The sequence below is a fragment of the Sphaerodactylus townsendi genome, linkage group LG03 (assembly GCF_021028975.2).
Source record: "Sphaerodactylus townsendi isolate TG3544 linkage group LG03, MPM_Stown_v2.3, whole genome shotgun sequence".
Taxonomy (NCBI): Eukaryota; Metazoa; Chordata; class Lepidosauria; order Squamata; family Sphaerodactylidae; genus Sphaerodactylus; species Sphaerodactylus townsendi.
In genome coordinates, this window is record NC_059427.1 from 120210596 (window position 1) to 120236063 (window position 25468).

General features: G+C 43.8%; 1 protein-coding gene across 4 annotated transcripts in view; it reads left to right on the forward strand.

Moving 5' to 3' along the window:
* Positions 1-24284, forward strand: part of UNC13D (unc-13 homolog D) — a 66921-nt gene extending 42637 nt beyond the window's left edge. For all 4 annotated transcript variants that reach the window (XM_048487697.1, XM_048487698.1, XM_048487696.1 and 1 more), the window contains 17 exons: positions 32-88; positions 2654-2751; positions 3779-3830; positions 4894-5024; positions 6240-6360; positions 7746-7889; positions 8314-8415; positions 10727-10933; positions 12161-12229; positions 13792-13871; positions 14651-14756; positions 15744-15815; positions 17506-17589; positions 18350-18470; positions 19715-19838; positions 20055-20260; positions 23356-24284. In XM_048487697.1, the coding sequence (XP_048343654.1) occupies positions 32-88; positions 2654-2751; positions 3779-3830; positions 4894-5024; positions 6240-6360; positions 7746-7889; positions 8314-8415; positions 10727-10933; positions 12161-12229; positions 13792-13871; positions 14651-14756; positions 15744-15815; positions 17506-17589; positions 18350-18470; positions 19715-19838; positions 20055-20260; positions 23356-23462 (1881 nt within the window). In that variant the 3' untranslated portion in view covers positions 23463-24284. The remainder of the gene's footprint in view (positions 1-31; positions 89-2653; positions 2752-3778; positions 3831-4893; positions 5025-6239; positions 6361-7745; positions 7890-8313; positions 8416-10726; positions 10934-12160; positions 12230-13791; positions 13872-14650; positions 14757-15743; positions 15816-17505; positions 17590-18349; positions 18471-19714; positions 19839-20054; positions 20261-23355) is intronic.
* The last annotated feature ends 1184 nt before the right edge of the window (positions 24285-25468 follow it).

Below are 25468 nucleotides of genomic sequence, written 5' to 3' on the forward strand. Positions count from 1 at the left end.
TTGCTTTTCATTCCATGTCTTATTTTCTCAGTCAGGAACAGCAGAATGGTTTCAGATGAAGAAACAACACTTGAAGCCAATGGTCAAGGTAAATCTCTCTTTCCAGTTTGATTGCCATGAGTTGCTGACTCTTGTGAATCCCATAAATTGTGGGATGGCCACATCAACTTGCATTTGGCAGACTTTCTCTGCTCCAGCCACAGCTAACAAAGGGATGGTTCACACATAGCATTTCTTACCCAGATGGGCAGTTCAACCAAATAAGCAGTCACATGCAAGCTAATATGAAGTAATCAAGTAAAAAAAAAAGGGGGAGGGGAGAAAAACGCAACCAAAACAATACATGGAATAACAAAGGTTCGAACACACACACACACACACACACACACACACACACACACACACACTAACAAAATAAACATATTTATTATCAAGTGTTCACAAATATAAGTTAAAAACACAAGGCCTGTAAACCAGGCTATGCCTGAAAATTCAGTAAAGATTGTGACCATTCCAAACACTATTAATAATACGTGTCAGTGATCAACAAAGGACCAGATGCATTTGGGCTGATTTAGCCTTCCTCAGTGGTCATATACGGACATGATTATAAAAATTACACATCTGGAAGTAAACATATAAGGTATACTAATCTGAAAGTGCAAATTCTTAAAAAGGGAAAAAGAAAACAAAAAGAGAAAATACCTAATTAATGTAACTCATACTGTTATATAGTTGAAAAATTTGGGGCCAGTTATGAATTATGATATCTTATATATCTTCTTCTCGCTCATGTGGCCAGGTGTTGTCCTGTAGAAAAATTTTTCACCATTATCAATGGCTTATACATAATCAGAATGACAAAAATATACATGTTACAATTACAATTTAAGAAACCTGTGTTTCCCCTCCATTTAAAAAATAATATGTAATGTAAACAAATGTAACCTGAGCAACTGTGGTTATGACCAGGAGAAGCAGCTTATTTTGAGCCATTAGGTCATTTCCTCTTCAGCCACAGGGTTATTTGGAGCTTACTCATACCAGGAAACTTTTAATCAAACTTTATACATGAAGGGAGAACAAGGGGAGTCTGTGAGTGTGCGAGCATGGAAACAAGCCATGTTCATGCCCGATCTTGGTAGGAGCTTGTAAGGGTCTGTTACTCCAGTCATCAACAAGACTCAGGAAGATTTCAAGAGCTTTATTGGAACTGTGTCATCCCAGGCTCAGAAAGCCGAAACTGGGGGTTTGGCTCTCAGACCTCTGGCATATACCTTTACCATTTAGTTCAACCCCTGGATTTTCCCCCACCCTCGCATTCCCATAATATCAGCATGTGAAAGGACAGTGGGAACAACGACATTGTTTGGGCAGACAGTTCTCTCCTTCAGGAAGGCAGATAAGGGTGACCGGCTAAGCTCTATTGAAGTTGTTACTTTTCAAGCAGGGGGAGGCCTCCGTAGCCTTGAGCGATGATAATGGTTGGGCCATCTGTGGCTGGGGTGTGGACGTGTAAACTGCCAGGCCTGGAATGGCACAGGTCTGACAGATCTCAATTTGTCATGAAATCTGTATGCAGGCTACATGTTTGTTCAGAGGAACTACTGGGGACATCAGAGATTGTTTGGTTGGATAAAAAATGTCTTGTTTGAAAAAAAATCACTGTTACTTCAGCCTCAGATTTTCAGAAATGAGCCATCTTGGGTCCTTCTACACAGGGGTGGAAAAAGCTAGGCATCCACATGCCCCATCCCCATCCCACACTTCTGTTGCATTAGTGCAGAAATATTGACCACCAGTCCTGGCTATTAAAATATCTGGCTAATAGAGCAGAGTTTTCCCAGTCATAGAAGCATGATATTGAGGACATAAATAAATCTCCCAAGAAGTATATTGCAGAAAGTAAAACTTAAATTTATTCAAGTATTCAACTGAAAGGAAGAAAGAGAAACTATACTTTTCCATGTCACGATTGGCCAGCTGATCTGGCGTCATATGTATGGGAGTATGAGGCATTCTTTCTACATGGCAGACCTGTAGATATGTGTGACTTTGTGAAGAACCATGTGGAAAGTGGGAAGAACACTGGACATACAGAGAGAGGAAGGGCCAGAGGGCAGCTCTCAGGTTACGAGAAAGAGAGGGACATCCCATTAAAGTAGATAACACTTATGAACGCAGAGTAATGTAATGCCTCCCAATGTCCTAGCATGGTGAGTTGCTCACTCCAATACTGGCAATTCTCATTTCACAGCTGAGCTGTGGTGCTGAAAGCACTGCAGCTAATTTGGAGGAAAAGCCCATTGAAGGACTAAACTCCTCCCCTTCCCTAAACTAGTTGTGGGAAGAGCATCCACATGGATGTTCTGACCACAGCCATCCGACAGTTCCCCCTTGAGCTGCAGAAAAGTTTCCTTCCCCCTAGCTAAACAGGGGAAAATATGGAAGTTATACAAGTCAGGTCATAAACAATACACAGAAGGATGATGGGATGTAAAAGAAGGGGTAGCTTGTAATTTTGGAAGTCTCCTGGGCAAGCATTTTGTCCCATGGAGAGACCGAAATCCTCTACCAGTTTGAAGAATTTTTGACCAGTGGAAGCCAGACTGCTCATGGCAAGACTTCCCTCCTGTATTTTTTCCCTTTGTAGACCATGGAGGAGTGTGGCAAAGTTCTGGTCCGTCTTGTTACAGAAGTGAATGCAGATCTCCAGCAGTGCCACAAAGTCTGGAACAAATATTTCAGCAAGTAAGTCTCTGGAAAAAGTTGTCTGGAGTCTGCTGGGTGCTCACAACATGTTTCTTTCAGCCTTTTTGCTGAGAGAAAAGGAGCCTTTGAATGGAACTATTCAAGCCAAGGGCGGGAACTCCTAAGCCTAGCAACAGCAATAGACCACCCCTTTGCTGAAATTACTAGTTCTTTCCAGGAGAATAAAATAAGCTGCTACTTATTACCTGTATTAATTTCCTTGAATGTGGGGCCGCCGCACACACGCACCTCCAGTCCCTATTGGGCAGGGAGGTTGCTTTAGTAATCCCTTCTTGGCACTCAGAAAAAATTAGTAAGTAACCACTTCTAGAGAAGTGGTGAGAACTGGTTGGATCCCACCTCTGGTCTATCACCAAGTTAGGAAGAAAAAATCTAGAGGGGACAAACTGGTCAGAAAGTGATGCAATATCTCTGGATTTTTTTTGTCTCATTCACAAACTAGAAATTTCTTTGTTGTCACTGTACCATAGGAATTACACAAGGGTTTTAAAAAATATATTGTACATCCCTACTTGTGTTATAAACTTGTTTTGACAAGAGTTAAAAAGTTGGAGGGTCCATACCCATTCCTGGGTTCCACAAAGTGGTCTGTGCACAAGTTCCATCACTTCCTTTACAAAATCTTCTTGCCCTTGGACTTGCAATTGCAGGCCTCTTTACATGTATTAAAGCCCTTGTGTTTCTGGAGTGAGATGTGAAGACTTTGAAGCAGCCACTCAATTGGAACTCCATGTTTTTCAAACTCACGCAAGCCTTTTTCTTCCAGTTGCAAAGAGAAAAATGTATACCTGAGTTTAAGAGACACAAAACCCCTATTGAACCTCTGCTTCAAAGCCCTCATGTCGAAAGGACTAGGTAATGTGTAAAGAGGCATCAAGAAAGTTGGCACTTTTGAGCCTCTAATTGCTGTACATCGACTGAAAGAATGTGCTATGGCCAGGTAGCTAAAAACCTCTGGAATTGTCTAGCAAATTTCTGACCTCCGGTTTTTCCTTCACCCTTGCAGCACCATGCGACTGGATCTCTTCTCCATTGCATACTTAGAACTTCAAGAGCTGGTGAGTAATTGCTTCGTAGCAAGCAGGACTACAGGAGTGTGGAGGTGGATAAATGAAGGGGTTGATTACAGAGGTCTGTCTCAGAACTTTTAAAGATCGAACAGGAGTCCTGTCTTTGATCTGGCAACCTAGAGGTGAGGTGAAGTTTCATTTCACTCTAATTCTGAAACTCCCCCATTCAATTATGTTCATGGTTCGACTTAGGACTAATTCATACTAACTTTTCATCATGGGTTGAATTGACGTGTGTAGCAATCACACATGTCAGCATAGTTGTGAGTTTGTATTCTGGTTGTTATGGATCAGCCCATCTTATAGGCTTGGCCTAAAATGGCATGGCTGTGGGGAACAAGAAGACAAAAGGAATGATTGTGTTTCTTAACAATTATTAGCCTTACCTTAGTGGGCCCTAGTGGCTCTTTCCAAGCAGAACTTTGAAGAGGTGGAGAGAGAGGCTGATCTGTGTCTACGTGTGAAGAAACAGCAGTTGAGATTCTTGTATGGTTAGACAGAGAAGGTGATCAGATACAGGCTGCCATGAGCTGGCTAAGGTATCACAGGGTGCAGGATCTCTTTGTTGTTTTTTTCACATAGTTTGACTGCTGAACTGCAGCATGTTTGTTTCTTTCCTTCTGAGCTTCCTCCTTTTCCATTTGTTGTCTTTCTGTTGGTTTCTTGGTTGTTTCTCCATGAATTCTCAAATTGAATCAAGGGAGGTTTGGAAAAATGATGACGAAATGATGAGAAAACCATGGAAAGACAGCTACAAAGCTATGTTCTTCTATCATTGTCATGACTGACCTTAATTTCAAGCCAAATGATGTGGCATTAATGAGTCCCAAGCTTGCATCCTAGGTCCCTATTTTGTTTTTATTTATTTTATTTTAAAAATTTTCAATATGTAAGCAACTGTAGTTTGTCCTATTTGAATATCTCACCGGGTTTTCAGAGGTAGCCCAAGCACTTGTATTAGATACATTTTTGGACCTTTGGGAATGGCAGCTTATGTACTGGAGTTTCTTGTTCTCAGTGACCAACAATAGCTTCTGTTGGTCTTCTACAGGTTTCCCGTTATGTCAAAGAGCAACTGAGCGAGATGGATAGTGGCATGTCCCACCTGACAGCAGAGAACCTTTTCCAGCTCTACCTCAACCTACAGGAACTGCATCGCATGAAAGAGTTTCTGTGCAACAGGTACTGACTTCTGCTGAGGGCAAGGCGAGGCTTTGCCTTCAGGCTAGATTACACATTTTTATGACTGTCATATAGTGACTGCTGTATATCTTGCCCTCTCTTGTGAGCAGTTTTGTTTTAGCTTGTACTGCTGAGCGAATATAGCATGTTACTGCAGAGGCGTAGCTGGGGAAAATGGAGCCCGGTGCAAAAATCTGAGTTTTGCGTCCCCTCCTATGGGCAGCCACAACTGGGGACCTCAGATTCTCCCTTTAAATCCATGTTGAAGGGGGTGAATTTAAAAGGAGAATCTGGGGAAATTTTGGGGGTGCCTGCTGTCAGGGGTGCAATTGTTAAGCTAGCAGTACCAAAATTTCAGGGGATCTTTAGGAGGCTCTCCTGATGATGCCACCCAGTTTTGGTGAAGTTTGGTTCATGGTGTCCAAAGTTATGGACCCTCAAAGGTGTAGCCCCCATCTCCTATTAGCTCCCATTGGAAACAATGGGCGATGGGGGCCTACTTTTGGGAGTCCATAACTGTGGACCCCCTGTGCCAAACCTTACCTAACTTGGGTGGTATCATCAGGACAGGAGAGTTTCCTGAAAAATCCCTGAACTTTTTGTGCTGCTAGCTTCAAAACTGCGCCCCCTGCAGGCCAAAAACTGGAAAACACTAAAAAAATACAAAAACCCACAAACGAACCTGAAATTTTTTTGTGCCCCCCAGGCGTGTGCCCGGTGCAACATGCACCCCCCTGTCCCCCTGGTAGCTCCGACTCTGTGTTACTGAGTGTTTTATTGGAAGAGGAGCTTTTGAAGCAGATTTTTAATTGCTGTGCCTAATGACCAATCTGCGTGGCACATCCAAAAGAAAAAGAAAAATAAGGCTGCACCAAGCAACATGCCAGCAAACCCCAAAAAGAGAAGAAAAGTCAGGTGATAGTTTTATTGTCATGTAAAGCTCCTACTTGTTTTTATTGTCATGTAAAGCTCCTACTTGTTTAGCTGTATAAGCTTCATCAGGGGTTTCAGAGTCCCCTTGTGCTGAACATTTCCACAGCAAATTGAGTTGAGTCAATCTGTGAAGCAGAATCAGATTGGAACAATTTGAGCTGGTACAAGTGGAAGACTCACAGTGAAAACCTGCATGGGGTTGTTTCAGTGGACTTAGAGTTGTGTACTAACAGTCTCCCATCCTTGTTATGTAGGAGTTGTTGTGTGTTTCTTTATCTCCAGTGAAACTCCTCTTGAACTGATGAATTTCCACCAGTGGTTTAAGGAAGCCATCCCTAAGTGGCTCCAGAAGACGTACACAATAGGCCTGGAAAGGACTCAGAGAGCTGTAAAAGTGGATCAGGTAAGGGATCACCAGTAACAACAGAGATGTGTTGTTCTTGGGTCCCAACTGTTTTCATATTCTTGACTTGTTTATCCTTCAACTCCACCATGTTGATTTTCTCTCAGAACCCATTCTTTATTGCATCTATACATTACATGGACATGAAATTATGGATGAATGTTCCCAGATTAGCAGATATGCCAGGCAGCATCCTGCTCATTTAAAGCTCTCTAGCATTGGGGTCACCAAAGGCTCAAAAAAAAAGATGTGATAAAGATCATGGATCTCAAATAAAAAAAAAAAAAAAAAAAAAAAAAAAAAAAAAAAAAAAAAAACCACAAAAAAAAAAAAAAAAAAAACAAAAAAAAACAAAAAAAAAAAAAAAAAAAAAAAAAAAAACAAATCATCTATAGAAGGTAAATTTAATGTGAGCACAGCTCCAATTTTGAACTGAAGACTTACAGGGAGCAGGTTTAATTCTTCAGACTCCGCATAATTTTGCTAATTGAAACTGGGCTTCCCATGCTGCTATTTGAAAAAAAATAAAGTTGTAATACCACAGTCCCCCCACTGTCCTGAAGGCTGATAAAAATGCAGAGAGCTCAGGTTTTTCTTAGCTTAATCAAGTGGGGGCCCCTTCCCCTTCTCATGTGGTTAGAATACAAGGTTGAGTTGTATGTGCTCTCTGGTTATCTTTCACAGACTGATGGTGATCCAAAATATTTGTCATGTCTGACCCATAAACATTTGAAACAAACACCAGGAAATTCTGACTTCGTATTTGCTTTCAGAATACTCTCGACTTTATGTCAGACATACAAAGAGGCACATATGCTGTCTGTACAGTTTTATAAAAATTGCTCAGCAAAGATTAGCTTCTTTGCGGCAATGGCATAGTCGTTAAGAGCAGGTGCATTCTAATCTGGAGGAACCGGGTTTGATTCCCCACTCTGCCGCTTGAGCTGTGGAGGCTTATCTGGGGAACTCAGATTAGCCTGTGCACTCCCACACATGCCAGCTGGGTAACCTTGGGCTAGTCACAGCTTTTCGGAGCTCTCTCAGCCCCACCCACCGCACAGGGTGTTTGTTGTGAGGGGGGAAGGGCAAGGAGATTGTAAGCCCCTTTGAGTCTCCTACAGGAGAGAAAGGGGGGATATAAACCCAAACTCTTCTTCTGTCTCTTTATAAATTGCTGTAGCTGCTAAAGGATGCCCAGAGGGTTGCAAGTGGACATGAAAAAGGGCTGATTGGACATTCTGGATGAAGTGGTTTAAGGATTGGAAACTCAGGAATGAATGCTCCATTTGTGTTGCCTGGAGATTACAAAGTGTCCAAAGACTCAAAAAGAAACCCTACCTTTGATTAATGGTTTTCTCTGTGTTGTTTCTTTCCCCTTTGCCTAGCTGAAGCCACTGGGGGATCTGAATAAACACAGTACATCCACTGTAGACTTATCTACCTGCTATGTTCAGATGGTCAAGACCTGGCAGCAGCTGGACTGGCCAGATCCTGAGGAGGCTTTCATGATCATGGTGAAATTTGTTGAGGTTGGTTATCTATCGCATTGTAATCTTGCCTCTCTTTACTAGTACAAGCAGTTCCATTTGGAGCTACTCTTCAGCCAGAACCTTTTGAATTTGAAATAAAGTTGCTGAATTGAAGAGATCCTCCTTTCTTGGCTCCCATTTTGAGCTCTGCTTTCAGTCAGAAGCCAGAAAGAGGAGTCACATTTAGATGTGTGCTGAAAATGTTTGTATATGAGACTGTAACTCTTGAAGTCAGGACAATTGCTTATGCTGCCTTATGGTATAGTCTGATCTGGCTCCTCACTGAGGAGAAAAAAGGAGGCAACGAAATCATCTTGTACAATGTGATGATGAAGCCTGCCTTCGTTATAGATTGCCAAGAGCCTGCACTTCCCAAGATCACATTATGCTTGGTACTTTGTTTTCATTCTTCTGTGCTATTTAGGACATGTGTAGAATTGCTCTGCTGTACTGTCAGCTGATCAAGGCAAGAGCAGAAGAATTGTCATCATCGAACCGACATGAGGAGGGAGAAGCAGCAAACCGGGTAAGAGGTAGAGCCAGATTCTGGCCTTTTGTGGTTTCACCATTGCTGATGCAGGTGCTGATAATGCAACAGCAACAGGGATTCCATATGACAGGTTTCCCCACCGTTTCCATGTTCCTCGGCAATAGCCATCACCACCCTGGGCTGCTGGGGTTTTTTGAGTTTTTTTTCAAAGCCAGCAATTGGATGTTGTCATTTTAATATGATATTGTAACAATATATGTAACAGGATCTCTTGTCGTGACCCCAGCCAATGTATTTCCAGCTTTTAGTTTAAAAGGGAAGTACCTAGCTCCTTCCAATGTGGAGATATGCCTCGCCTCTTACATCTTTGCAATGGGAGGTGTTGGAGGCTAACTACTTTTGAGCAAAAGCTGGCAGTTCGGGGAATCTGCCACACAGTTTGTTATGAGATATTGATATATCAATATAATGAGATATTGATGTAACAATATTCAACTGACAAGGGGGGGGGAGGCCCTCCATTGATAAAGGCAGGAAACAGCTGTTGTGAGTGGGACTAGGAGAATCCAAATTTTCCCACTGACATGGTAATATGGGTCAGCTGGTAACTCTTGGGAACTGATGAGAGAGGTACCACAAACTGGCATTGTACAATGCTATGATCTCATTGTGGTCATGGAAGTGACATCTTGGCATTGCCTGATGCCAATACCCTCTCCTTATTTTGATGCCAGTTTCCCCTTTTTATTTTGCTCCTGCTGTTCTACCAAACAGCAGCAGGAGGCCATCTGCTGTAGTAGGCAATCTGGTCTCCCTGCATGGCTACAATCCAGACATTACTGTGATCTTTCCCAAAACTTTGCAGTAAGTGACGTTTGACAAAAACTGAAAAAAAAGCCAAGGAAACACTGGGATGTACCTAAATGCACCACAAATCTGTGGGGGAGCAGGAAAAAACCTGTTTCACTAATAGCATTGAATCCAGTCAAGATAACCCATGTGAAAATGGCCAGGGTTACCGTCTTATCTAGCAATGGAGCTCGATGATGCCATCAGTAGCAGACGGCTTTGTTTTGAGGGTTATCGAAGCACTTGGGAAAAGATAGGCTTGTCTGAACTCTGTTACTATTTTGTGTGTAAAGTGCCATCATGTCACAGCCCATTTATTGCAACCCATAGGATTTTCAAGGTGAGAGACTTATAGAGGTGGTTTGCCATTGCCTTCTTCAGACTAGAGATCATGGAGTTCCTTGGTGGTCTCCCACCCAATCGCTAACCAGGGCTGACCATGCTTAGCTTCTGACAGCTGACAAGATCTGGCTGGCTGTTACTACTAGATGGTGTCAAATATCATTAGAAAGATAAACTGAGAAAGCTGCAGTTTTAATACCAATCATGTCATCAGAAATGCCCTAACACCTTACTCTCTGCAGCAAGTTTGGATTAAAGTTGTTGGGAGTGCAAAGAATTATCCAGGCTAGTGCAGTAACTTGTTATTTCTATGATAAGTTTAGTGAAGACCTTCCCTGGCACCTGCAGCATGTTCCTTTGGTTAAGCACACTAGACTGGGATGTTCTTCTGCCAGACAGATTAATTTTGCAGAAGACTCAAAGACTCAGTTTTTAGGATTTGTTCTAACTATGCTTGTTGTGTGTGTTTGTGTGTGCCGTTAAGTCACAGCTGATTTATGGTCACTTCACAGAGTTTTCAAGGCAAGAGATGTTCAGGGGTGGTTTGTCATTGTCTGCTTCTGCATGGGCTGAGAGAGCTATGAGAGAACTATGACTGACCCAAGGTCACCCAGGCTTCATGTGGAGGACTGGGGAATCCAGATTAGAGTCTGCTATTCTTAACCTTTAGACAGAGGCATAGCAAGGGGGGAAAGCGCCCGGTACACTGGTGCGTCCTCCGCCCTGCCCTGGAATGCTCCACCACACCCCCAGAACGCTCTCACCATGCCCCCATGGGGGGCGCCTGGTGCATTGCACACATCACCCTTGGAGCTACGCCACTGCCTTTAGATCATGCTGGCTCACATGCTTGTCTTGTTCCTATTACATGTTTCACCCCTTTCCAGAGAAAGCGATATATAGTTAAAAAGGTAACTTTCCATCCAGTCATAAACCTGCACCATGTCATCAGGTGGGGACAGCTTTGTTTAAGGTATCCTGTATATCACTTGGGAAAAGTGAGGTCAGTTGCAGCTCTGTTACTGATATGCCTGTAGCATGTTCACTGGCTTCTAAGAAAGAAGAGAAAGATCCAACCGCTCAGCCTTTGGGAAGACATGAAGTCTTTCATCTGTTTAACCGAATTCTCTTCTTCCCGCCTCCCTCCACCCCTCAGCTCTGCGTTGTGGTGAACAATATTGAGCAGCTTCGCATGATCATCCTCAAACTGCCCTCACAGCTGGACTGGGCCCGTCTGAAGCAGCAGATAGGAGATGCCGTTGCCCCAGAACAGATCCAGAACACCTTGCACCAACAGCTTCAGTCTACAGTGGCGTGCCTCAACAATGAGATCCGAGGCGTGGTTCAGACCCTGGCGACCAAAGTAACCACAGAGCTTTGATTCTGTTTTACTTCATCTAACAATACATAGCGTGGGCGGGGCATCACTGAAAATGGCAAAACATTTGGATTTCTTAAAAGAACCTTGTTTGTTGCAAGCCATCTTCCCATTGAATGAAAACATAGGTTGGATTGACCAATACACATCCCTGCATATGGTTAGGATGTAGGAAGGATCCTCTGTATTGAAACAGCTCCATCTTTGATGCTTCTGGCTGTCCACATGGGTGCACAGTATTTGACACTTACCAGGGCCAGTTCACTACCATCAGTTCCCAGATTCGGAAATTTTGGCTGTGATCAGAACCACAGTATTGCATGCATTGGATGCAGAGGCGTAGCAAGGGGGGAAAGCGCCCAGTGCACTGGTGCGTCCTCCACCCCCGCCCCAGAACGCCCTCGCCACACCCCCACAGGGGTGCACACCCGTTGCATCGCGCCCCTCCCCCTTGGAGCTACGACTCTGATTTGATGTGGCCGCATTCAAATGTTATGCCTTAGCATGAATAGCCAGCTGGGGGTGGTAAGGTGCATAACATGGTGTATCTTTCCGTCTGGCCCATAGTTATGTTATTCATGTAGATCAGACAGCAAAAATATCTCTTAAGATCATTCATAACTGGGGTTTCAGCCTCCCTTGGGCCACATTATTTCTTGAAAAAGTATGACAGAGGCAGAACTAAAGGAAGTGAAGAGATGGACGTGAAGTTCTATCTTTGGAAGGTAGAAACAGGGAGTCAAACCAGGTACCTGGGCAGAAATGTGCCACAGGGCAATGGAAACAGGGAGTCAAACCAAGTGGGCAACTGCTTTTGGAGCTATAGAGTAGGGCAAAGTTTTTAAATTGGAAAGATCTTTTTTTAACAATGGTCAATATGTTAGCTGGCAAGAGGAAGCATAATTTTTCTTTCTGGGGAAAAATGCATTGTTTATTGTCCAGATTGTTTTTAGTTTCAGTGGAACTAGGGTGGAACAGAGTTCTATCTCTGAGCACTAAGGTGTATAAAAAGCATGAATCAAGAATTCCTTAGTTCATATCTTAGTTCAGACACTCCATAGTAGTCTTAGGCAAGCTACTGAGCCTTCTTCTAAGGGTTATGCTGTCCAAACTCATCAGATTGTTTTAAAGATCACTGAGGCAATGCATGTGAACTGTATGTATTTATACAACTTCTGTCCTAAGTCTCAGTAAGCACATGTGTTTCGACAGATGGAAGCTGGGATTTCCAGACACATTCAACGACTGTCAACATGTAGTGACTCCACGGACCCTGAAGATGTGAGTTTTCAAATAAACTGGCTTGAGGCAACATTCTGTTTCTCTGCCACTCACCCTTGCATGGCCAGTATAGCAATGGAAGAGTAGGAAGTCCCAGATGACTTGCAGGAAACCAGTGGGATACTCTTGTCCCCAGTGTGCCTTCCCAACTTCTGTCAAAATAACATTCAAGTTCCCTTTTTGCTCCGGACTACACATCAGACTATCTTATGGATTGTTTCTGAAGGCAGAGAGTGGAAAGTGCAAGATGCACTTCTGAACTTGCTGGAATAAATGGGGGCACTTAACGCTTATGTCAGAAAAGGGTGGTCATATGTAATTGCACTAATCTGTCACTTCAATTTAGGGATGTCAGTCTCAAGGTGGGACTTGGGCATCCCCTAGAATTACAGCTGATCTCCAGACTACAGAGTGGATTCTTTGGAGGGTGGATTTCATGGCAGTGGTGGAGCACCAAGGGGACAGGGGGGTGCGTCATGCACTGGGCGTATACCTGGGGGGCGGAAAATCGCCCCCTGGCCCCTCCCCCTTTCCCTGCACCCCCCCACAGCACACCCTTTTGCCCCCCTTCCCACAATTACCTACGTTCCTTTTCTTTTTTTAGTACTTTTTGAGGCTAAAAAAAGCGGCCTATTTACAGTTAAGGCTAAAAACTGCCTGAGGAACTACAGTTCCCAGGAGAGCCGCGAGGGGGCCATGGGTGTGTGTGTAAAAAACACAATGTGCACCGGGTGCAGTTTGGCCCGGCTATGCCTGTGTTTCATGGCATTGTACTCCATTAAGGTCCCTGTTCTCCCCAAGTTGCATCCTCAGTCTTCAGAAGTTTCCTAACCTGGATCTGGCAGCCTATACCCCCCATCCCCTGACAGAGGCTGATGGACCCTGGTGACCCTACTTTGATTCCCAGTTTTTAGTATGAGTAAGAACTGAGCTTGGACTGGTTTGATCAGTAAAAACTGGCCCACAGCCTATTCATTAATTCTTTGTAGGGAAATATGTCTTTGGTTTCTCTGCTCACTTTATATAATGGTATACTTTAGTTTGGGCATGACATAATTAGCCTGATACAACCCACTTCTGTACTTTACCATTCAATTCAATTCAACCTTTAATGGCATACACTGTACACTGTAATGGCATACACTTTACCTATGCGCCTCTAGATGAGGCCAGGGTAGGGAAGACAGTCTGGCTCTGATTGGCTTTTAAGATTTCTATAAATATTAACCTACGTGTAGGGTACATTAGAAGGGCTAACCTCCCCTCTCCCCCAGTGATCTGCACAATGTCTTGCACTGTTTAAAAGTCTCTTCCCATCTGTGCCCGCTCATCCATGCACAGTGCATGCAAGCCAGTATTGTATCATCCAAGCACTGTCCATGATGTGCAGATGCTGCATGTGTATGGGCTACTCTGTGACAGCCGAGCCTTCTAATGATTATGCTAGCCACTTTTCTGGGCCCCCACAGGTAATGTTTAAATTTATCTCCATAAGGATGTGAGTTGTGAATGCTTACTCATCCCTTGCTTTTTTCCTGATCTTTCTCTCCCTGTTCCTCCAGTGCATCACCCCATTAATGAAATTTTTGGAGTGTGAGTTCGAGTACTTGCATGGAAACCTGGTTCAGGAGAACTTTAACAGGTGAGCCAGAACAATGGAAATATGAGGGTCAGTCCTTGGCTAGATAATCAGGGTTGTCCCATTTAGGAAAATGACTGTTTTAGCAAGCTGTTGCGGGGAAGGGATGGGCAATTCTTGTTGCCAAATCAGCCACCTCATATAGCATGGGTCTTTGACTGCAACAGATGAAGGAAGGCACAATTCCTCTTCCTTGCTCGTGGTCCTGACTTGCCTTTATTTATTTATTTATTTATTAAAACATTGTGCCCTACCTTTCTTCTTGGCTTACCTGTAATAATTAAAACATCACAGATTAAAACTAATATAATAACTTTCCTCCCTTGCAAAATATCCTTGCAATTAATATCCCATCAAACCTTGCCCCACAAACAAGCTTTGCAGAGCCTCCTGAAGACCTTTAATGAGGGGGGCTCCCTTCACCCCTCCTTAGAAAGCCTGTTCTGCTGCCCAAGAACAGCTAAGGTTGAAAGAACCATTGAGAGCCTGAAGCTGTTGGGAGCTGATGTAACTTCTGGTACATTCAAAGGCTGTGTGTTTATTTTTCCCTTTCAGCATCCATTTTACCCTCACTAGAACTTTAAAGCCAAAGAAAGAAATGTTTGTTGGATGACAGTCCATGGAAAATGTGGAGTAGATGATAATTTGTCCTAGGTTTTCCATCTTACCTGTCCCATGATAGAATCTGTTGGCACCTGCTGAGTTTTATTGGATCATGAGCTTTATTGGATCATGCTGCATGTCGTGATTCAGTCTCCATCTTTTCTTTCCCTCACAAAAAGCCTTCTGGAGCTGCTGTGGAATCATACCTTACACACATTGTCAAAGGCGGCTAAAAAGCAAGATGGCAGCTTGCAGTACTTTAGGAAACTGCAGATTGCCCTCCAGGTATGTAACCGTATGCAAAGGGATGAAGAACAAAGAGTTTGACTTCTTGTTGTCCTTAAGTCCAAACTCCACGTCACTTCTACCATGAGACTGGCATGGGGACATGCAGCTACATGACAGCTGCGAGTCTCTTGTGAAAATTCAATTTTGAAGCACATCAGAAGGTTCTATTTGGATTGGGATCATGCAATTCTTTTTCTTGAAAGGGGCATATTCTTTACCCAAAATACCTTCCAGTGGCCTTATTTACTCCGGCCCTTTATGCATGCAGTGCTTATCCCGCAGCTGTTTGCTCTCCAGTGAAGCCTCATCGTGTTTCTCCATTTATGCATAAGGAAGTGCCCTGCTGATTCCTCTGAGCCCAGATGCCCCCTGCTTCCAGGTTGGGAGGTCGTTTGCTGCCTTCCTCCCCTTTTATTGGAGTTGTTTTATTGATCTGTCACTCCTGTGATAGTCCAAAATAATTTAAAAAATTAAAAAGAAGCCCCATCGATCTTCAGGAAATGCCAGTGGAGGAGTGTGTGTGGACCTGCTCCTGAGGGGGTGGGGAAAGGCAAGGAGAAGCAAAAAAAATCTGAAGGAAGGTAGACACACACTGGTCAGCATTGCTTTTCCTGCTCAGGCAAGGGGAAAGTCGCATTTACCTGCTTTTGCAAACAGAAGGGTTCTCTGATCTGTGGCACGGTGGGTTCAGGAGGGGGAAAAATGTGTGTGCAACCAAGAATCTGACCCAAAGAGCAGGTACGCTCACTGCAGACAGACCACAAGTGTATAAATAGCCTCTGTGTGGTGGCTGCTCATGCACTGAGTTCTTGAAAATAGCTTCTGGGTCATTTTAGGTTGGAGAATGCAGGAAACACTCCTCCACTCACTTTTAAGTCCCCAGAGGAAACTTGTCCTGCTACCAGTCTACATGGTAATCACATGTAAAGTGTAGTTTAGCTCTCAGCAATGAACTTGCTCATCTTTTGATCTTCTTTCCCATAGAGCTTGGAACTTTCATTCCATGCAGAAGGCTGTGGGCTGCCCAAGGACGTCCTCCACACTGCAGCTTTTACAGTAAGATGCTATCACTCCTTTTGCCCCTCTGCTGGCCCTGGCAAAACATTTCCCAACAAAGGGCAGGACAATCTAGACATCCGCAAAATATCTTTGGAGATCTTTCTGATAAGTCATTATGGTTTTGTTGGTGTAAGGGGGCCTTTAGTCTTTCTTGCTGTTGGAACATCCTGCACTAGGTGTGTGCTTATAAATGCTGGATGATTTCAAAACTGGTATGATGTAGCTGTTCAAGAAAACCGTGTTGTTTTTGTGCAAACAAAATCAGGTGGATGCATGCTGTGCTGGATCATGTTTCTCTGTTTAGCTTTTCTTCTGGGGGTGGGGGTGCGGGGAGGGGGGGAACATATGCATACCACTGCTTGGGAATAGTTCAAAGCTGCAATTCTTTTTCTTTTTTAATCTTCATGTTTGAATGGTGCAGTTGAAGAATAGTGGAATAAGTGAATCCTTCTGCCACTCTCTCCACGTTTGACTCCCTTTGATGCATTAATTCCTCCTTACATTTGGGCAGTGTTCCTGTTCTGAGAAAGGAATGGGGATGATCTGGATTCCTGTACTCCCGTTCCTGGTTAATGAATACATTAATTTTTTGTTAGATCGGGCAAGGGAATGAGATCGGTAAATTCTCCCCTCTCTCTAAGTGGCTCAGAGTTGAGGGCCGTGGTGGCGAACCTTTGGCCCTCCAGATGTTATGGACTACAATTCCCATCAGCCCCTGCCAGCATGGCCAATTGGCCATGCTGGCAGGGGCTGATGGGAATTGTAGTCCATAACATCTGAAGTGCCAAAGGTTCGCCACCACTGGTTTAGGGAATGTATACATCCCTTACATATCGAGTTGGCCCCACTTCTGATATTGTAGATGGGTGATGCTGACTTTGGCTAATTCCATTATAATAGCGAACAGCTGGCTTTTCCTTGCAAGTTGAACTCGATTTCTCCTCTAAAATCCGCTGTCCAGAAATAATTGGTTATTTGATGAGATTTTGATGAGATTTTGAACTGAAATGTAATCAATTCAAGGCATTTTAAACTTGTCATGGGACCCCAGGTGGTGAAAATGGAGAAGCCAATTCAAAAAGGTTGCTTGTTGTTTACAGCAAAACTTTCCTGTTCTCTTGCCAGTTCCTTGCAGAGAAATCAAAGTATACTTGTTTAGAACATAACTATAAAGGGAGTGGTTTTTTTAATGTGGCTGTGAGGCTTTGATGGCAATAAGTCCAGCATAAAATCACCAGACCTCTGGGAAAATTGGATTTCCTTTTTAAATTCTAAAATATCCATACCTCCCCTCCTTTTGTAGTGTATGACCTCACAGGTTAACAGAAACATTATTAACTTTCCCCACCAAATGGTCTGAAAAGTGACATTAGACAGTGGAAATGAAAACAGATGGATGGAATCCCCCACTCCCTTGAGGTTTGGAGGAAGCATGGAGCATTTTCACAACTTGCCAAGGGAAGGTAAGAGGGAGTGCAAAGGAAGAAGAGAATCCATTTCCCTTTTCTTTTTGCAATACTTGAAATAATTAGCTGGCCTTGCCTCTCATCCTTTTAACATTCATATGTCATCTCTGACCTTTCAGCTCTGATAAATCTGAAATATTCATTGTGATGAAATGTGTTTTGAGTACCTGAGTCAGTATAATATTTCACCCTTAACATTCTCATATCCTGTTCTCTCACAGACGCTGGAGAAAGAGCTGGATCTTTGCTCTTCCACCACCAGAAAACTCATCCAGAAGTACTTCAGTGCCAGAATCCAGGAGCAGGTGAGACTTCCGTGGGACTGGCTCTTGTGCTATGAATAAAACAAGCACCCTTTCTCTACTTCTTCCTTTCCAAGACAATCTTGAGTTCAAAGAAAATATTAATCTTAAACTCAAAGAAAATATTTTGTCGAAGCAGGATGTTTATCAGAACTTTATTTTTTAAAACTTTGCACGAAGAGGAAAGATATTCCATCCTGCTACTTGTAAGCCACAGGAATAGATGGCTTGCTGTGACGTTTGGTTTTCTAGAGCAGCAGTGGTGTAGTGGTTAAGAGCTAGGTGTACTCTGATTTGGAGGAACCGGGTTTGATTCTCCGCTCTGCCACCTGTGGAGGCATATCTGGGGAATTCAGATTAACCTGTACGCTCCAACACACACCAGCTTGGTGACCTTGGGCTAGTCACAGTTCTTCTGAGCTCTCTCAGCGACACCTACCTCACAGGGTGTTTGTTGTGAGGGGGGAAGGGAAAGGAGTTTGTAAGCCCCCTTGAGTCTCCTTGCAGGAGAGAAAGGGGGGATATAAATCCAACTCTTCTTTTAGTTTGTGACCTCTTTCCTTCTCTCCTCCCAGTTGTAGAAAACTGTATTTGGTGCCACCTACCTTAAATAATGTTTCTTGTTTACAATAGTTTTGGTTTAATACTTAAATTGGGAGGGGGAAGACATGTAGGGCAACCTAAATCTTTGAAGACTGGCAGGTTGTGGTATTGAAAATGAATTTAAGGGTTTTCACCTGACTCTTCCTCTGCTTGCTCTCAGACAGAGACTAACTCTGAAAAATATGGGGCTGTGACCATTAAAGCCAGTTACCGGCACTCGGAGCAGAAGCTGCGCGTTGAAGTGCTCAATGCGGTCAACCTCCTGCCCCTGGACTCAAACGGTGAGAGGCCTCTTGTGCCAAAGAACCAGTGCATCTTCCTAATTAAATTGCTTGCTGGGGGCATGAATTGCACACAATTGCTGACTTTTAGGTTGGCTGCAGCTTGGTCTTCCTGCACTCAAATGCTTAGAATCCAGATTTTGTCAGATGATGGTGGCTCCAAGTAGCTTGTAACCATAGTGTAGACTCAAGGGATGTGGCCACACTTCAACAGCAGGAAGCATCTGTAATGTATGTGGAGTTCTGCAGTCTGAGCAAACTGAGATTGTGGTAGACAGATGCTGGCTAGCCAAAAGAAGGTGGGCAAAGGGAAAGAGAACCTACCTGTTTTGTGCTGATGTAGCTGTCTAATCTGGAGGAAAGACTTTGCCTGTTCTACAGGAAACATCGGGGTAGCCAACCTATGGTGCTCCAGATGTTCTTGGACTACAATTCTCATCAGCCCCTGCCAGCATGGCCAAGCAGCAGGGGCTGATGGGAATTGTAGTCCATGAACATCTGGAGTGCCACAGGTTGGCCACTCCTGTTGCCTAGGGTGTTTCTTTTGCTTGCCTGCTGCCTTCCTTCCTTCCCATTGGGAGTATTAAAATGTCCCATTGACAGATGTCTGAGATGGAAGCTATCCATCTCAGGCAGGGCACCTTTTTTCCAACAGAGGGCCAGGAAAGTGGGAGAGAATAGTAGAACCACCCAGAGATACACGTATGTCAATGTTGCTAGGCATAGTGTCAAATATGCATATAAAAAGGGAGTTTGGAGTCTGTTTACGATACTTCTGAAACGAGACTAGAGTTGGTGTGAATCTGCCCTCGATACTTCAAAAGTGAAAAAATAGATGAGCCTGTAGTTTGACAAACTTGCTAGAAGAGGAGGTGATTGGCTCATCTTTCTCTGATATTCCCCTTGCAAAAAATGTAGCCTTCTGTGTTCTTTGTAATGCCTCTCTAAATACCCTGGTGTACTTACTTAAAAACGACAAAGAGTAAAAAATTCAGGGAATATGCCATCAAGCAGGGGGAGGCTATCCTGGTCTGATGGAAAGAAAGGGTTGAATTGCAATCTAGGGAAGTTGAATCTGCTCTAGGGATTCGACTCTTGGCCTTCATTCACAATCTTGTAAAATTGGGAGACTTCGACAGAGGGGATGACTTGTGCTCTTGAAATCTTGGGTATCACAGGGTGGTTACAGAAACAAGTGTCCCTGGGGAGACTAGTTGAACGATCAGTCTTTTGTTTCTTTCAAGGCTCAAGTGACCCCTTTGTCCAGCTGACCCTGGAGCCGAGGCATGAATTCCCTGAAGTGGTTACAAGGTCAACCCAATGCATCAAGAACAATCTCCACCCGCTGTTTGATGAAGTCTTTGATTTGTATGTATAAATACTCACCGTTCTTTCCTGCTCTGCACACCGCCCCCGTTTCCCATGGTTTCACCCAAACTGTACAAGCATTGCCAATTAAATTTGTCTACGCTATTCTAATGGTTGATTCAAGAACCCATCTAGAAGTTTGATGCTCTTTGTTCTAGTTTGGTACTTATCCATGCATGAGGTGCCTCAACTCAACTGTATTTCTCTCTCTTGCAGTTTAATTCCTCCAGAAAAATGCCAACAGGATGGGGCATGCTTATTGCTCACAGTATTTGACTATGATACCTTAGGAGCCAATGATCTAGAAGGAGAAGCCTTCCTGCCTCTCGGTCGGGTAATGGGACTGAATGAGGATAAGGATACAGTCAACCCATCCAGAGTGCCCCAGATCCGTTTATTTTTGATGCATCCTGGAACCACTGGTAATATTTTTTTCTTTCTGTTCCGTCTTTCTCATCCTGTTTAATCCCTGTTGCCTTCTGGTGGCTCAAGGCCATTTCCTGGAAAATATATGTGAAAATAGTGAATGAAAGAAGCATGTTGTTTTGTTGTTATGTCACAATATTGAGTGTCAGTAGGGTGATTTGAGGGGCTAGTTCCTGCAGAGGGAAGAGAAGGGTCTATCAAGGAACATCCTGACACAGATGCATCACTTAGGGCTTTTACCCATCGTACAGGTGGGGTTTTTGCAAGAGAACAGTACAATGAAATTATTTCAAATCAGTGGCCATTAATCTTTACTGCCTTAGCTCTGCTTTTTCTCCTTCCTGGAATGTTCTTATTAATGGTAGTTGCACCACTTAGGAGTGCTTTTGACTTTACCGGAAGCTGTAGGAACAGCCTGGCCTTTCACTCTTCTTTTCAGCCCTGGGGATTAGGATCAGGTGGATCGATAAAGACAAGAGGCCCAGTCACATCACCTTCTGCCCATTCATTTTTAATGAAATTTCATCCTCTTGTCGCTTCCATAGCAACCTTCGAGGAAGCAGATTAGAATCACTGCAGGGAGTTGCAAGTGGTGTTAAACTAGGAGATGGAAACAGTAGAGTCTTTAAATCTGACATTTTTCTGCCATGGCACCTTCATAAATATCCAATATTCAAGTTTTCATAATACCTGGTTTTACTATGGGGGCCAGGGATTTTCAACCTACGCCTTTCAGCTTTTTAAGAACATAAGAAAGAGCCTGCTGGATCAGACCAGAGTCCATCTAGTCCAGCACTCTGCTACTCGCAGTGGCCCACCAGGTGCCTTTGGGAGCTCACATGCAGGATGTGAAAGCAATCCCCTGGCCCAGATTGCATTCATCCAAGAGTTCTTAAAGAGCTCAAGCATGAAATTGCTGATGTTCTCACATTAATATGCAACTTATCCCTGAAATCTGCCTCTATCCCTGAAGACTGGAAGTTGGCCAATGTCACACCAATCTTTAAGAAAGGGTCTAGGGGGGACCCAAGAAATTACAGGCCAGTCAGTTTGATATCTGTTCCTGGTAAATTAGTAGAATCTATCATTAAAGATAAAATTATTAAACATGTAGAAAAGCAAGACCTGCTGAAGGAAGAGTCAGCATGGCTTTTGCAGAGGCAAGTCCTGTCTTACAAACTTACTAGAGTTCTTTGAGGGTGTAAACAGGCATGTGGATAAGGGGGAACCAGTGGACATTGTCTACTTGGATTTCCAAAAGGCTTCTGACAAAGTTCCTCACCAGAGACTGTTGAGAAAACTCAGCAATGAAGGAATAAGAGGGGAAGTCCTCCCATGGATTAAAAACTGGTTGAGGAACAGGAAACAAAGGGTGGGTATAAATGGGAAGTTCTCACAATGGAGAGATGTAGGGAGTGGTGTCCCCCAAGGATCCGTTTTGGGACCAGTGCTCTTTAACTTATTCATAAATGACCTGGAAGTAGGGGTGAGTAGCGTGGTGGCCAAGTTTGCAGATGATACCAAATTATGTAGGGTGGTGAGAACCACAAAGGATTGCGAAGAGCTCCAAGCGGACCTTGATAAATTAGGTGAGTGGGCTCAGAAATGGCAAATGCAGTTCAATGTAGCAAAATGCAAAGTGATGCACATAGGAGCAAAAAATCCAAACTTCACATACACACTACAAGGGTCAGTGCTATCAGTCACAGACCAGGAAAGGGATTTGGGCGTCTTAGTTGATAGTTCCATGGGAATGTCAACTCAATGCATGGCAGCTGTGAAAAAGGCAAACTCTATGCTGGGGATCATTAGGAAAGGAGTTGATAATAAAACTGCAAGGATTGCAGTCGTGGTGTGACCGCACTTGGAGTACTGTGTTCAGTTCTGGTCGCCACATCTCAAAAAGAATATCGAAGAGATAGAAAAAGTGCAGAGAAGGGCAACGAGGATGATTGAAGAATTGGAGCACCTTCCTTATGAGGAGAGGCTGCAGCGTTTGGGACTCTTTAGTTTGGAGAGGAGACATCTGAGGGGGGATATGATTGAAGTCTATAAAATTATGCATGGGGTACAAAATGTTGAGAGAAATTTTTCTCTCTTTCTCACAATACTAGAACCAGGGGGCATTCATTGAAAATGCTGGGGGGAAGAATTAGGACTAATAAAAGGAAACACTTCTTCACACAACGTGTGATTGGTGTTTGGAATATGCTGCCACAGGAGGTGGTGATGCCCACTAACCTGGATAGCTTTAAAAAGGTCTTGGACAGATTTATGGAGGAGAAGACCATCTATGGCTACCAATCTTGATCCTCCTTGATCTGAGATTGCAAATGTCTCAGCAGACCAGGTCCTCAGGAGCAGCAGCAGCAGAAGGCCATTGTTTTCACATCCTGCCCGTGAGCTCCCAAAGGCCTCTGGTGGGCCACTGCGAGTAGCAGAGTGCTGGACTAGATGGACTCTGGTCTGATCCAGCAGACTAGTTCTTATGTTCTTATGTTCAAGGGCCTTCTGCTGCTGTTGCTCCCAAGCACCTGGTCTGCTAAGACATTTGCAATCTCAGATCAAGGAGGATCAAGATTGGTAGCCGTACATCGATTTCTCCTCCATAAATCTGTCCAAGCCCCGTTAAAGCTATCCAATTTAGTGGCCATCACCACCTCCTGTGGCAGTATATTCTAAACACCAATCATGTGTTGCGTGAAGAAATGTTTCCTTTTATTAGTCCTTATTCTTCCCCCCAGCATTTTCAATGTATGCCTCCTGGTTTTTGCTTAAGGTACAACCATTTACCCCAGAGAACTGAGATTTATGTAGAAGTTAGCTATGTCGATGGAAGCAGAGAAGAGAAACTTGCCTTTGGCTTGGAATAACTGCCTGTTTTTTCCTCCACCCCCCCCCACCCCCCGATACTATTATGCTGGATATTCACAAAAGTTATGCTAGCCAAATAGGACTCCTGCAGTGAAAACAGGACAGGTGGCTACAAACTTTTAAAGCTGCAACAGGGCAGAGTTAATATTACACATTATGCGCTGAACAGTCGATGCAGCTCTGTGCCTTGTTGAAGGTTTCATTTGTTGTATCCTAGGCAATGAAATCCTGAAGTTGCTCGAGAACCGAAAAGGAGATAAGGAAGCTCAGGCATTTGTGAAGCTGCGCAGACAACGGGCAAAGCAGTCCAAGGAATACGAATGACAGCAGCCAAGCAAGGGCAGGTTTTAAAGCAAGCGAGCTGAGGCGCAGCAGGAGTTGTGCTATCATGACAACAGTAAATGACAGCAGATGAGGAGTGAGCCATTAGGCTATAGCTATTCTGACTGGTCACTTTCATGCCAGAGCCCTACAGGCACTGGGCTCATCCCATGACAGCCCAGGTCTCTTTGTCGGTGCAAGTGCAGCAGCTTTTCAAATGTAAGCCCCAGTCAACTTGGGATGGCTCCAGTTGCCTTTGATGTCTTTCCATCTAATTTCCATCTGTTGGCTCCTTCTCGGTTTCCCTCCGTTTCCACATTTTTCAGTGGTAGCACAGATTTTTTGAAATGAAGACATGGGATTGTTGGATGCTCTTGCAGATGAAGAAAAATGTGACCAAATACATATATTTGAGCATATGATAATGGGAAACAGCCTGTTTGCCCAGCAAAGCTTGAAATGAGTTCCCCTTGGGAAGTGAAGCCTGTTCTCCGGACGGTACAGAAAGTGGAAGATATGGTACTCCACGATGCCAAAAGCGTGGTGGTGGTGGTGGGCAGCATTTGAAGGGGGGGGGGGATTAACACTTGTGATTTGTCCCTAATCTCTGCCACAGGGACTGGCAGTTTCATCTGATTTAAGCATCACTGACTTGAAAGGGAATTAGGAGGAAGAGTCACTGGCAATGAACTGTAATGGACTTCATGCCCATATACTGCTAGGGCACATTTTGGACTATTGTGCAGAAGGCACAGGTATTGCTGGACAGTGAAAACTCTTCCGGTTTAAATCAGTGAAGGATTAAATAAAGTCTATCTTCTGCTATCTGTGCTAGCTGTATTTGGCTCTCATTTGATGCCCAGTGGGCTACTAAGCCTATAAATTACATGTATTGTAACATCAGAACTTCACAGAAATTTCATCTCCTTTATGCAGTATGAAAGAGAATGTGATGCTGATATAAACCTAAACCATCATCCACTGCAAGACTGCAAGCAAGGAGACCTGACAGCCGGCATTGCATTCCCTCACAAATTTTGAAAGCCTTTTTTGAACATCACCTTTCCAATTTAAACTGATCTCACTGCTTTGCAGGAAGGGCAAGAGGCACAAGTTGTAGGTATCAGCCAATCTTGCAAGGATTCCTGCAGGGATGGTGGTAACAAGGCCAACTAACTGTATAGGAGTGGTTGGTGTGTGCTACTGGTTTGAATACAATGGCATAGAAATACCTGTAGCAGAATTAGCCCCTGTCCTTTGGACACAAGGATACCAGCAGAGGCTATGCATCAGGGGTTCTTAACCAGAAAATAGGAAAGCTGACTGGAAGAAAGTCGATTCCTTTGAAATGTGGTGTTGGAAGAAAGTGTTATGGATACCCTAGACTACCCCTCCCCCCCAAAAAAAATTAAGTGGGTTCTAGATCAGACCAGGCCTGAACAGTCCCTCGAACTTTCCCTTTGGTAACATTATGAGAAGACAAAGGTCACTGGAAAAGACAATATTGTAACAGGAAAACAGAAAAACTCAACATGAGATGGATTGACCTCCATGAAGGATACCAGTCCTCAGTTTGCAAGATAATGATAGGACATTTTGGAGGATGTTGATTCATAAGGTCACTATGAGTCAGAAGCGACTTACAGAACTTCAAATCCTCAAAGATGCCAGCATGCGGGTAAGGCCTGAACTGTCCTGTAAAGGTGGCTTCTATGAAAGTTATAGAGCAAAATGTGGTACTCCACTGACTTTCTTTTGCAGCAAAAACTGCTGGTTCTGCAAGTGAACTGGACAGCTACGGGATGAAGTGAGGCAGAGGCATGCCATTTCAGGCATGTATTAATGGTCAGAGACCTACAGTGAGGATTGGAAACACTAGTGCAGCAAAACCATTTGCTGTTCTGCCGTATATGCTGAAAAGGAGATGCTTGTGCTAGTGTTGAGTAAGGATACCACTGTAGTACGTTTTCAAAGAACCTCAGATTTAGAAAACAGGAGGGCAGCCCTAA